The 14,387-nt window shown below is 41.8% G+C and overlaps 1 protein-coding gene across 3 annotated transcripts in view; it reads left to right on the top strand.

The window, feature by feature from the left end:
- Positions 1–7,057: 7,057 nt before the first annotated feature.
- Positions 7,058–14,387, top strand: part of UTP25 (UTP25 small subunit processome component) — a 29,422-nt gene continuing 22,092 nt past the window's right edge. For 2 of the 3 annotated variants that reach the window (XM_082832726.1, XM_082832727.1), the window contains exons 1-5: positions 7,058–7,216; positions 8,368–8,407; positions 9,105–9,336; positions 11,338–11,508; positions 13,670–13,758. In XM_082832726.1, the coding sequence (XP_082688852.1) occupies positions 7,110–7,216; positions 8,368–8,407; positions 9,105–9,336; positions 11,338–11,508; positions 13,670–13,758 (639 nt within the window). In that variant the 5' untranslated portion in view covers positions 7,058–7,109. The remainder of the gene's footprint in view (positions 7,217–8,367; positions 8,408–9,104; positions 9,337–11,337; positions 11,509–13,669; positions 13,759–14,387) is intronic. The other variant, XM_082832728.1, reaches the window with a different exon arrangement.

Raw genomic sequence — 14,387 nt, forward strand, 5'->3', positions numbered from 1 at the left:
TAGGATTGGAGGACACAATGATCCAAACGTTCATCTGGCTCCCAAATCCCCTCGTCAGGCAGAGCTGGAGGAGCTCTAAGTCTGCAGAATGAAGGTAGTCCGCCTTCAACACTGACTTAACAAGCAGCTTTGCAATCTGCCTTTGTGGAATTTTCAGTGCAAGAATTTATGGTAAACTCATGAAGGCCATCTTTAGCTGCAAACTTTATTTCTAAAATTTTTAGCTCTAGTCAGAACAAATGCAGAGAGGAAAACAAGGAGAAATAAAAACCACAAGAAGATGCTAGAAATCTTCTTCATGAGAAATGTATGGTTGTTCAATATGTGAAAGGCTGACATTCTTGGGGCTTCACTATCTGAATAAGCTGCCTCCAAAATGGAAGGTAAATCATCGCCCAAGGAAAAAGATTAAGATCACTGAAGCCTCCCACACCAGATGTAACAGGCTGGGCAGTTACGCCTGTGATGGGAGAACCACACCGGGGAGTGATTTGCTAACAGTCAAAAGTGGGAGAACATAGCAGTTGCTGTCAATTTGGGCTAAGAGGCAATTATAGATTCAATTTCATTCAAGATGGTAATTCTTAACTTCATTTTTTTTAATGTAGGACCGTAGTCTATATCCTGAGGATTTTTCCCCCATTTCTTTTCTCCTAAAGAAAAGCATTCTCATAAACTGTCATGTAGGTTAACTGGTGGTGCTCAGAAGAGTCATGAATTTTACAGGCAAAATGGCACGTAAAAGGTGAATGAGAAAAAAAAGAAAGCATCACATTTAAGTCAGGTCATCGCAGCCTGGATTAATCACTCCTCCTCTGTTCTCTCGGTGCATGGCTCATACTTTCATTCAAGAATTTATCATGTTGTGATGTCATGGACAATCATCGGCTTCTAGGACTCCTCCTTCCCTCAGGACTCAGCTCCCTGAGGCCAGGGCCTCTGTTTTATTCTTTCTCATAAACTCCCTTGCCACTCCATATATGCCCAGTGTACATTAATGCGCTATCAGTGATTACTGAACAAATACCCTCCAGGTCCTATACTAGTTCCAGTGGCACATATCAAGTGTAAACTCATTTTGTACTTACTGTGATGGAGATTTGAATCCAGATCCAACTGAGTCCAATACCCTCGGTCTTAAGCCCTTTGTAAACCTGCCTTTCCTGAGAAGGATTGATCAGTGAATGGGAGACGATATCAGCTTTCCTGCTCCCCAAATGGCTGCTTCTTCTCCATCACCTTGCTGGTTCTTCCTCATCCCCCCACCCAGCCCCTGGAATTTACAAGGCCCCAGGGTTCAGTTCTCAGGCTCCTTCTCTGTATTTACACGTCATGATCTCATTCAGTCTCATTTATAGGCTGACCACTCCCATTTGGGCATCCTGGACTCTCCCCTGAATCCCAGATGTGCATGCATATTTGACTACCTCCTGGACCTCTTCACTTAGATGTCTAACAGCAACCTCAAATTTAATGTGTGATTTGAATGACCTTGACATTCTTTTTTTTGATATACCAAAGTAATAAATGCTGTTTATGACTTCTTTAAGTTTACATAGTGCTCCAACATATTAATACCCTCTGAGCTTCAAAAAACCAAATACATTTACAGGAGTATTATCAGTCACCAAAATGACAAGGAAGGAAACTTTACCTTGCGAGAATGCACAGATGTTCTCATTAAGGCAGTATTGACCCAGACGATCATTTTAGTATCTGTCAAGATGGATATAAGCGTCTCTGAGCCCCAGGAACAGAGGAAGAACAGAAGCAGTTAACAGCAATGGGGAGCACGGCCCATTAGCTTGGCCCCTACGATCCCCTCATGTTGTATCCACGCCCCACACAGGAACTAGCATGGATGGCGTGGATTTCACAAAGTGAATTCACTACAGTCTCCACTGAGGATAATTCTATCAGGAGAGACTTGAAATACTAGTTTCAAGAAATGTTGAGAAGTGGGAGGAAGCCTTTGGTAAAAACATGAAAAAGTCTCCAAAGTCTTTTGGAAGTGGGCAGCATCAGTAGCGAATCAGCTGCTCCAGGAAGGCGTCAGAAAGGAAGATTTAATGTCCTTGTCACCCATACAGACGTCACTGTGATTTCGCTAAAGTCCAAATCGGTTCACATAACCCCCTTGCTTGAAATCCTTTAAGGGCTCCTCACCTTACATGGGATTGGGCCTCAATGCCCCAGCAAGGCACACAAGGCCTTTAGTGGGCTGAATCCTCACCTGTCCGTCTCTCCAACCTCTCTACTCCCACCCACCCACCTCAGCAACAGGGACCACAGACAGTTCTCCAAACACATCTTTCCACCTTGCTCATGCTACTCCCACTCCCTGGAACCTTCTTTCCCAGGAAACCCTGACTCAGTGCATCCTCTGTGCAACTCCCCATGACCTTTCCTCTCTCCTCCACAGCAAGAGGAGCTCCTTTATCTTCTGGGTTCCTAAAACCCTTTGTAGACACCCTTCTAATCTAGCCCATGACAGCATAATTATTTGTTAATTGCTTTGTTTCCCCAAAGGTCTTCAAGGGGAAAGCCTGAGGTCTGAGCTTTCTAAATCCTTAATGCCTAACATTATGACAGGAACATGGTAACTGTTTAGAAAATGTTTGATGAATGAATGAAGGTTTGCCTGCTAAGCCTCTGCCAGAAAAATGTGAAAAACAGAATGTAGTTACACCAACATTCCACTAGAGGGAGGGATGTAAAACTTTATCCCCTCTAGTGTAGCATTTTAGCCTTGTTCTCAGTCAGATGAATATAATCTGATAAAATATTTCAGTTTTAGGCTAGACCTAATATAAAACAACCTCTGATAAGCTTGAGGAAACGTAATTATTACAGGTCACTCTATGCCAGGCTCTGGGTTTGACAATGGGTAGTTCTTCTGGGTACAGATGAATAGAAAGGGTAGGCACTATATATAACAGTGTTTTACATTTTCAAGTTATGTAGAGTGCATTGAAACGCATTACAGAACTTTTCTCCTTTCAGACATAATCTTGTTATCTAAAACATGCTCCACCTAGAAAGCTCATTGCTCCTTACACAATAAACGCTGTGGAATCCGATGACTACCCAGCTTTCTAATTTCCTGTTGCCCTATATCCCTCATATCCTGTCTTGAACACACACACATGCTGTTCATGAAGTCAGCTGAAACAATTCATACAGCCTAAAATCTAGAATCTAGATTAATCTCAAGTTCAATACCGATGTTCAATGAACGTGACAGACTGACAAACGCTCAAGGGCAGCAGATGACCCTCCCCCCAGCCCCCAACCCCCAGCAGCCCCCAACCCCCAGCAGCCCCCAAACCCCGACCGAGCTGCTTCCTTAGCACCCAGCATCTATCAGTTTAGCATTTATCACAGTGTATTGTAATAGTCTGCATACTTATCCATACCTGGGTGAGGCTGAGAGCTCCTTGAAGAGGCTGGACTGGATCTTATTCTTTCCCCCAGCCTCAGCTGCTAGCACAGCACCTGGCACATGGTGTTTAGTACATTTTTTTAAATGAATAAATGAGCTCATTTCATTATACGGGTAGCAAGAGACTGATTTCTGCCAGCAGTCTCAGGAAGAGGATGGATGGCTTTGGGGTGTATACAGACACGTATGCATACATGTGGTGGAGGAGACTGTCTGATTTGAGGCAACTAGCAGACAGATGTGTGGGTGCACACACACTTTCCCCAGAATCTTCCCAAATCAGTAGCTACGGTGTCGGAGCTTTCATAATTAGAAAGTCATACCTTTGGATTATCTATGGCTCCTTGTCAACATATCTTGAACACATGTGCCCTTGTCATCACTTATATTATCACATAAATATCAAAACTCAAACTTCCCCAGCATCTGATCTGTATCCTCAAATTGTGCTCCTTCCCCACCTTCCCATTCCTGCTCTGTTGAGAATCTCAGATAGACTCCTGTTTACTTTCTGTGGTTTGTATTAGGACATAGTTTGTCTTTTCAAATACATCACCATATGTCAAATAAGCTCTTTCAAATCATGTACACCATAATATTTGCAAGGGATTAAAACACATCAATTTGTATAATTCCATGAGTTCATAATGATACTAAAAATTTTTTTGAAAACTTGATTGGTAAACATTAGAAGATCTAGTGAATTGACTCCTTGTGTTGAAAATTAGTAAATGAAGGGAGAGAATCAAGCATTTCTTCTGCTTTTCCTATACAAACAGCACCACTGGGTAAGCAAAATTTAGGGGAAGGAAAAGCTTGCTTTCATAGAAATAGTCCAGCAAGTAAGTGAAGAAGAAATGATAGAATATCACCTCATGATAGAATTAGAATGTGACCTCTAATGAATTAATGAATTAGACATTGACTACCAATGACTGGTAACATCACAGAATGAAAGGCAACCAGACGGTATACGCCTCCTGATGGAAGTATAAAATATTAGCTATAATGAAATCTGATCAAAGTTCTAAATCCCACAATGTATTCACAAGAAACACAGAGAACAGCAGAACATGTTCAACTAACAGTGTAAAAAAAAAAAAAAGACGACAATTATGAGACAATCAGAAATCTGAATACTGACTGGTTATATGATGATATTAAATAATTGTTATCACCTTTTTTTTTAGGTGAAATAGTGCCATTGTAGCTATGTTAAAGAAAGAACCCTTATCTTTCAGATATTTAAAAATAAATATTTACAGATAAAATAATACAATGTCTGGGATTTGCTTCAAAAATAATACGGGGGCGGGAGTTAGGGGTAGTGTGTGGGCATACAAATGAAACAAGATGGCCTTGCATTGAAGCCGAGGGATGGGAACATGGGAATGTGTTATACTGTTTTGTCTACTTTTGTATATACTTGAAATTTTCCAAAGAAAAAGTTTTTAATAAAGAAAAACTAACACTTTTCTGAATATTCTGACCATCTTGTCCTAAGGGACAGCCACCCCCCTCCCACCCCTTGAGATCGTTATCCTAGGGAGTCTCCCCGAATTGAAAATACCCAAGTAACATTAATTCTTCAGCCTATCTTTACAAACTAGTACAAAAGATTATTTCCTGGACTGTTTTTACCCCTGAAAATACTGAGTCCCTGAGGGCAAAGGGCAAAGAAAACCCTGCAGGAGGGAAAAGGAAGGGCTGAGTGTGGGAAGAAGAAAAGGAAGAACAAATTTTGCCTTTATTACAATTTTCCCAGGGCCTTCACTAGTTGGCACATGCATCTTCTTTGTGTGGGTTTTACTAAGAGAACTTTCACTGGAGGCATGAAAAATATGTTTAAATTCCGAACTCTCAGGTTAAAATTTCACAAAGCATACCCTTTTATGTTGTCAAAGGCTAATATAAATATTTTCAGAAGTGGGCTCAGTGAGCCAATGATTAGACCACTTGGGTGGAGCTAGGGCACAGTTCTGTCTGAACCTGGGAACAGTCTAGACCTGTCCATAGGACTACAATGACATGGAAACCAGGAGAGAGTAAAGAGTCACATCAAGTGCTCAAGAGTATAGCTTTTCATAGCAGATCTCTGGAAGAACACCAAGAAACTGGTTGCCTCTGGGGAAGGAAGCTGGGGCACTTGGAACAGGGTGGGAGGAGAAAAAACATTGTATGACTTTATTGTCATAGCGCCTTGATATATATGATGACATTTGCAAACAGCCTTTTGTTGACGTAAGTGACTGTACTTTTTATCTTGAAATTAGACAGAAGACAGATGTCTCTTTGTTTATGGGTTCCTTGGCTGGGCCATCTGCTGGCACTACCTGCTGTTTGCATATTTTCTTGATACTCCCTCCCCTCGCCTCCCTACCCCACCCTAACCTCCCAGAATCCAACCACAAAAATAGGATTTTAATAGTTCTAGTGCGACTTCTATAGGTGTGACATGGTATTGGACAAAGCTCAGATTCTCTCACAGACGCTCCTCTAATAGCAGAGCCAGTGAACACTGTCTTTGTTGGCTCCTATTTCACCTTATTCAGGTGAATTCTGAGGTTTATGATTGACATTGTAAGTTACTATTAGAAAAAAAGTGTCTGTGTTTATCCTGTGGTTTTTAAGGATCCCTGCACACTCTGCCTGTCTCTAGAGTATTCAGTCCAGTTGCATTGTTTTTTCCTCTTTGTTTATTGAGATTATTATTTACTTGCATTAAAATGTACCCATTTTAAAGGTACAGTTTGATTAATTTTGGTAATTGTATACAAGGTGTAACCACCACCACGATCCAGATATAGAAAAGTTACTTACCCTTTAAAAGTTTTCCATCCCAATTTGCCCCAATTCAGTTTTGAGACACTTTACTGAGTTTTACTGCTTTCTCTAACATCGACTCTCGGGTGATTTAGGAAAGGCACTTTACCTCTCTGGATGTGTTTTTGCTTTTATAACATGAAAAATGCCAGAAGACATTTGTTACTAGGGGCCCTTGCAATACTTTCAGAAAATGAGGGGGTAGGGTAAGGACGGGAATCTCAGCCTTGCGTCCCCATTCTTCACATAGCACACGCATGTGGCAGATCCTAGTGGGAAAAGCCTGTGGTCGCCTGTGGTTTCCATCTCCTCTCTTGCTAGTGTGTATGTAACCTTTTGTAAGCATCAGCTTTCTCATCTCCAATATCAGGCTTATTAACAAGGCCTATTTGTTTACTGTTGTGAGGATGAACTGAGATGCGCCGGCAGCCTTAAATGTTAGTTGGTATTTGTATTATGGCATAATATAAAGGCACTGCATTCAACCATCTCCGTTACTACACGTTTATGCAGTCTGATTCTCACAGCCAAAACAGACGCACAAAATACACTCACCCATTTACCCACCTGGGGAAGCCCAAAGCCTGCCTGCCGGCCTTCCTTACAGGGCTCGGAGAAAAGCTGCGCACGCGTGCATGTGCTTCCAAAGAGTCTCGCTAGGGGCCGAATGGGAAACAGGAAGTTCTAACGCCTGTCGTACAAGCGCGACGTAAAGCGGGTCTGCTTTATGGCACCCTGCTTCCGCCGTAAAGCGCCGTCGGAAATCCCGCGTGAGTGGGTTGACGAGACTACTTCCAGGTGGAAAACGCGGTTCTTGGAAGCTGGCTGACTTAACGTCTACCCCATGGGCAAGCGCAGGAGCCGGAGCCAGAGCCAGCTGCTCAACTCCCTAACTAAAAAGCAGAAGAAGCATCTAAGGGATTTCGGCGAGGAGCATCCCTTCTATGACAGGTATGGAGAGGCAACGCTGGGACCGGCGCTGCCGGCGTCCTTTCCCGGTGGGAGTCCGCGTGTCCCCGCGTTTGGTCCGCCGGTGCCCCGGGGATAGTGATAGGGCAGCTCCCCCGCTGCCCCGGCGCCGGCCTAGCTCGCCCGGGGATCATGGCGGCTTCCCGCCTGAGATGGGGTTCTTCACCAGTCTTTCTACCTTTTGTTTAGCCGGTAGCTTTATGCTAGACGGCACGCCTCCTGTGTGGCGACTGGGCAGAGATTTTATAAGCTTGTTTTCGTTTTATATGTTTTTAAAGAATTGCTTGGGGGCTTCCCTGGTGGCGCAGTGGTTAAGAATCCGCCTGCCAACGCAGGGGACAGGGGTTCGAGCCCTGGTCCGGGAAGATCCCACATGCCGCGGAGCAACTAAGCCCGTGCGCGCGCCACAGCTATTGAGCCTGCACTCTAGAGCCCGCGAGCCACAACTACTGAGCCAGGGTGCTGCAACTACTGATGCCCGCGAGCCTAGAGCCCCTGCTCCGCAACAAGAGAAGCCACCGCAATGAGAAGCCCGCGCACCGCAACAAAGAGTAACCCCCGCTCGCCACAACTAGAGAAAGCCCGGGCGCAGCAACGAAGACCCATAGCAGTCAAAAATAAATTAATTAAATAAGTTAAAAAAAAAAAAGAATTGCTTGGGACCCTCGACATCACCGATCTATTCAATGACAATGAGGAAACTAATGTTTGGGTAGTTGTGGGTTCCTCTATAAGTGTCCAGACTCTCAGTTATGATCTTAGCGCTCATCCCACCACTTTGAGCTGCTTTATCAACAGTTAGAAGGATAGTCTACTTAAGAAACTTGCTAGAAAAGGTGAACCCCGAGGGCTTTTATTTGCCAAAATTTCCCATCTTTTGGATGAGAGCCTGTTACTGTGTGACTGTAGTATTTGTCATGTGGTCTTGTTAGACTTTTTCATTTGTCTGTTATTATCTATTTGGCATATTGTTACAAAACCTGTCCAAATGCATATGGAGTTTTTACTTGACAATAGATATAATGTATTTATAACGGTATAGTCTGCCATGTTCATTTAAAGTTGTATCATTAGACTTTTCCTAAATGCTACATGCTAGTAGTTGAAGTTTAACATTACCTGTTTCTTCTCAGGGTTTCCAGAAAGGAAGCAAAACCACAGACTTGTCAACTGGTAATGCTTTATACCTTCTTTATGATAGTTGATTCTGGACTGTTACTTTTAAGATTATATAGTAATAAAGTTTGGCTATATTTCCACTCTTTGATTTTAGATGTAAGCTATATTTTAGTAATATTGCTTAGTTTTAAGTGCAGATGTCTGTTAAAATGCATTGTGATAACTAATATAGTATAGAGTATGAAACTGTCCTGAGAGATAAGCCTGTTAGAACCTGTTAAGGAAGCTTAACCAGAGGGCTCTTGGTGAATCCTAAGAGGGAACGTCTTGTTTGCTTAACATAAAATAGAGTGCAAAATCATCAAAGGTCTTATTTCATTACCACAGACTCAAAAGTAAACTACACTTTTTTGTTGTAAGTTTTCCTGTTGCTCCTTTAAAGGTGCCACATGTCTGACACATAGGTTAGATCGCCTTATAACCTAAAGCTCCATGTGTTTAGTTTGCTATCTTTCCATGTGGAACATTAGCAGTTCAAAGAAGAGGAAGAGCTTCTAGAATCATAGCTAGATTAGCTGTTTTAAACAAATTTGGTGCTAGATTTGGTTGAATAGATAGGATTGCATATTTGCAGAAAAGCTAGTGTTTATTTAGAAAAGTCTGAACTTGGTTCCACTGTGGGCCTGATAGTCGTGGGGTAGCAACAAGAACAATATAATTTTTGTTTTTAAAATCCCCATTTTCCTTTTAGTCAGAGAGTTTAGATACTTCAAGTTCTGAAAGTGAAGCAGAGAGTGAACCAGAACAAGTTTCTGGTTACAACAGACTACTTGCCACATTAAAGGATGTTTCCAAGGAAGATGAGGAGGAGGAAGAGGAAGAAGACAGTGTTATAGATGAGACAGAAATGAATCTTGAAGATGGCGATAGTGACATCAGTGTGGACGAAGAGACGGCAGTAGCGTCTACTGACGTGCAGAAGAGTAAGTGTCTTTGATGTGGGTTTATCATCTTTGCAGGGACCACAGACAGATTGCCCCAGGGGCATGTTGCCTTGTACTGTATGAGCTGGGTGAAAGCACATGGATTCAAGGCAGAGATTCTTAACATTGTTGGGCTCTGTGATATCGTCAAGAATCTGATGAAAACACAGGACCCTCTGGCCATAATAATGCAGAAATGACATTTTTGCTTATGATTTCCAGGATTTCATCAATCCTAGTTCAAATTCCCCTGATTGAGAGGAGAGGGAACATAATTCTGTTTTTGTAATGGTCTCAATTAATGAAGAGATTATTGTTCCTCCCCTAGAGGAACCAAGTTTAATGGAAGATAGACATAAAATATACAAAACTTTTCAAGCATCAAATTTGAATGGAACCGATAAATATAAGGTGTTAAAGAGATGCAAAGTGGTCACATGCTGCCAGGGTAAATGAGGGGAGGCTTCAGAGAAGAGCTGGGATTGAAAGCTTCAAGGAACTCTGTCTCACTCAGACATCTAGGTGACTATTTTTTTATTATTATTATTTATTTATTTATTTTTGGCTGCATTGGGTCTTTGTTGCAGTGCGCCGGCTTCTTACTGTGGTGGCTTCTCTTGTTGTGGAGCATGGGCTCTAGGCACGTGGGCTTCAGTAGTTGTGGCACGCGGGCTCAGTAGTTATGGCTCGTGGGCTCTAGAGTGCAGGCTCTGTAGTTGTGGCGCACGGGCTTAGTTGCTCCGCAGCATGTGGGATCTTCCCAGACTAGGGCTCAAACCCACGTCCCCTGCATTTGCAGGCGAATTCTTAACCACTGTGCCACCGGGGAAGTCCCCATAGGTGACTTTTTAATTTAACTTTAAAATCATCTTTATTGAGGTATGAATTACATTCAACAAGGTGTACCCTTTTTAAGTATGTAATTTGATAAGTTTTGACAAATGTGTATATCTATATTGTCACCACCAAAGTCAAGATACAGAACACTTCCAATACCTACAAAAGGTTCCTTCTTGTCCTTTTACAGTCAGTTTCCCAGGCCTGGCATCAGGCAACCACTGACATCTTTCTTTCTGTATGTATTAGTGTTTCCTATTCTAGAAATTCATATGAATGGAAGCATACAATAAGTACCCTTTTGCGTGTGGCTTCTTTGTCTCCTCATGTTGTGACTCATCCGCGTAGTTCATGTTAGTAATTCATTTCTTTTACTACTGGAATAGTCCATTGTCTGAATATATCTGGGTAACTTTTTATATCCTATTATCTTAATGCCTATTTGCCTTGTATTTTTTTCTATACTTTAAGGTGTCACACACCATTCTTAGTATTTTAATTTATCACTTGTACTCAGATAAAAAACTCGTTGCCTCAGACTTAAGGGTTTTTTTGTTTAATTTTGTTGGTTTTCCAGTTTTCTTTCATGTTTTGGGTTTTTAAAAATGAAAAGTTTGTTTTTTTAATTATAAAAGTAATATATATTTACTGTAAAAATTTAAGAAGGTAATATAGTTAACGTATATCTCCTCCACCCTGAGATGAACACCTTTAACATTTTATAGAACCTTCCAGACTACTTTTTTATGGATATATGAGTGAATACAAGTATATACATATATTTGTGTGTATGTGCATAATGGTCTCATACATTTCTGTAACTTACTTTTTTTCTTTCATAATATAACGTGTGTAACTGTGGGTTCACATTAGCTTAATCACATAGTATTCCATTGTAAATAATATGTGGTAATTTAATTAGTACCCCATCGATAGAAATGACGAAATCATTTTTTTCTAGTTATTTGTTATATCCTCGCTGATTTGAACATCTTTACATGTACCGGGTCAGTAGTCAAGCTCAATTTTGAAACTTACGTCTTCTACCTGAATTTGCTTAAAAGTAAATGATAGCCTAAGGAATTAGATGTCATTTGTCAACAGAAGTGTAATTATATTTATGAGTAGTAAATAATTTCACAAAATGTTTTATCAAAACTGCAGATGCGGCCTTACCTGCTGACCCTAAGGGAAAAGATGGGCACGGGCCACCTGGCACATCAGAGGAATCCCCAGAGGAGTTTACAGATGCAAAACATGAGTCACTCTTCAGCCTAGAAACCAACTTTCTCGAAGAGGAAAGAGAAGGCAACTGTTCTCTGAAAGCATTACAAGGTCACAGCACAGCTCGTGATGTTTGAATTCAGCTGGTGCTTAGTATGGGTGGTTGTGGTCTAATACCTGTTAAATCTCCTGTTATTGGAATGAGCAGTAATAGAAACAGATAGTTTAGCAGCTAGATGTAGAGCTGGAAAGAAATGCTTCTCCAAGATCTTTTGTGTTCTTCAGGGTTAGGCAGTGTTGGGAGTGGGCGTGGCTGTTCAGGAGAACAAACAGTTGAAGAATGATGGCAGGGAAGGCCATTTCCCCAAAGCTCACGATCCACAGCTGGGGTCAGGGGGAGACTTCTGATTTTTTTCCCCAAGCAGGGAAGGGAGAGAAAGATGAGAAAAGTACTTTGCATTTTTCTCTCTATCCTTCACTTGCTCTTCCTTATTGGAGCAGTAATTTTCCAGATTTGTGAGACCCGGCAGTGGCTAATCTGATTGGTCCTTATTACCAGGAAGCACCTCACAAGCCAAAAAGCTCCACCCTGTCTCCCCAGTCTCTCTCTTTATTTTTGGCTGCATTGGGTCTTTGTGGCAGTGCTTGGGCTTCTCACTGTGGTGGCTTCTCTTGTTGTGGAGCACAGGCTCTAGGCACGCGGGCTTCAGCAGTTGTGACACGTGGGCTCAGTAATTGTGGCTCGCGGGCTCTAGAGCGCAGGCTCTGTAGTCGTGACGCACGGGCTTAGTTGTTCCACGGCATGTGGGATCTTCCCAGACTAGGGCTCGAACCCGTGTCCCCTGCATTGGCAGGCGAATTCTTAACCACTGTGCCACTGGGGAAGTCCCCATAGGCAACTTTTTAATTTAACTTTAAAATCAACTTTATTGAGGTATGAATTACATTCAACAAGGTGTACCCATTTTAAGTATGTAATTCGATAAGTTTTGACAAATGTGTATATCTATATTGTCACCGCCGAAGTCGAGATACAGAACACTCTGGGCCATGCCTCTGTCCCCATGACTGTCACTTAGACAAGCCTCTGGTAGGCTGAGACAGGGCTCTGCTGTCTCTCAGGTCCCTGTGTCTTAGCCTGTGCCTGGGTGGGCAAGTCAGGTTGGTCTCATTCTGTGTCCTGACTGCCTTTTTTGGTCCCAGTGCCATTCTTCAACCAGCTGTGCCATTGAAATTGAAATTTTAGTCCTCCTTTGGTTCTGTTAGCTATTCTAGACAAGAGGAAGAAGTAGCAGGTAGAATTTGGGCACAAACCGCATTCTGAACTCAAAAAAACTTAAAAAAAAAAAAACGCTGGAGGAAACATTAGGAGGCTTGACTATCCTAAAGTTTCTCTGGTTGTTTGGTCTATACTGATATATTATCACCTAGAATTCTTATTTCCTATTGTTCACCTTTATCTTAGGTCTTAATATAAGGTGCACTGCATTTGAAGTTTTACTACCTGGGTCCTTGAATGGGTCGTTTAACTTTGCTTCTTACATGAGTGGGACTGGAAGAGAAGAGCACTGACCCTGAGCAATGACCCTACCATTTTGATCATTTGTTCACCTCAGTTGAGTGTTGAACATTTATATTTGTCTTCCAATGCAGGTTAAATCAGACATGGAACCTGCCCTCGGGGATCTTGCAGTCTAGTTAGGTGAGGTAGGACATGCACATATATGTGTTGGTTTGGATAACTGAGGGCAGGGTGGGCCACTTGAAGGAAAGTGATGACTTTCTATAGGGGACCAGAGATGGCTTCTTTGGAGCCAGAACTTGCCTGACACAGTAGGCTCCTGGGAAATAGCTATTTATTGTGAGTCAGGGGGTAACATTCAACTGATACTATTTGGATATATAGAAATGCAGTGAATGAGAGGATAGAATTTTCAGTTAAAGGAAGGAAAGCCACAGTGGCAGAAGAATTTGAGAGCCATGTAATTCAAAAATTACATTAGAGAGGTAAGTTAGAGGTGTATGTTGAATTTCAGACCGAGAAGTTTCTTCAGAGGTTTTTGAGCTGGGGAATAATGTGATTAAAGAAATGCTTTAGGGAGATGAACCTGTCAGAAACTTTTAAGCTCTGGACTGGGATAAATGATGGGGAAAGTTGATGGGGAAAAAAGATGAGTTAACATCATGAAAACAGGATGTCATTCACAGGGGAAGACTGGAAAATCCCTGTCATTTGCTCTAAGTGTTCTAATATTCTTTATTTCTGAATTAGATCCATTTGCACAACATGTAAACAAAGAACTGAAAGAAAAAGAAATCCAGGCTGTTGCCACAAATCCCAAAACTACCCACCAGCTAAAAGTAAGCATTGTTCCATCATCACAGTCACAAATGGAGAAAAGCAGTGGTCTTGGGTTTTAGTGGTCTCCCTGAATGTATGATACACACCCGTGGCAGATGGCTTGATAGAGAGGAAGACTGGAAGAGCCCAGTAAGGCACAGACATAGCTAGAAAAGGCACTGGGAAGCTGGAAGGTGGGGACCAATAAGATAAGAATGCTTTGGAGACAGGTACACCAGGGTTTAGACCAACATCTGCAACGGGCTATCTCATGACCTAAGGCAAGTTAATCTACCTTTTTAATCTCCACTGTTCTCATCTGTTAGAGGGGGACAGTAATGCCTGCATCAAAATAAAGTAATTTATTTTACTGGAAGATACGTACAAAGTGTTCAGCCAAACAGTAGCTACTGCTGTTCATTTGTTTGAAATATCTTGAGATAAGTTCACACCTAAATTATTCAGTATGGAGCAGTTTTTGCTTTTTTTTCGGTGATTTTTTTTCTTTCACCACTGATGCTATTCATAAGAATTAGTCATCCTTGTTTCATTGAAATTTTTATTGAGATAATAATTATAGATGCAGTTGTAAGAAATAATACAAAGGTATCCCATGTGCCCTTTGCCCGGTTTCCCCCAGTGGTAGCAT

This window comes from Leucopleurus acutus, assembly GCF_964270905.1.
Source record: "Leucopleurus acutus genome assembly, chromosome: 2".
NCBI classification, from domain to species: domain Eukaryota; kingdom Metazoa; phylum Chordata; class Mammalia; order Artiodactyla; family Delphinidae; genus Leucopleurus; species Leucopleurus acutus.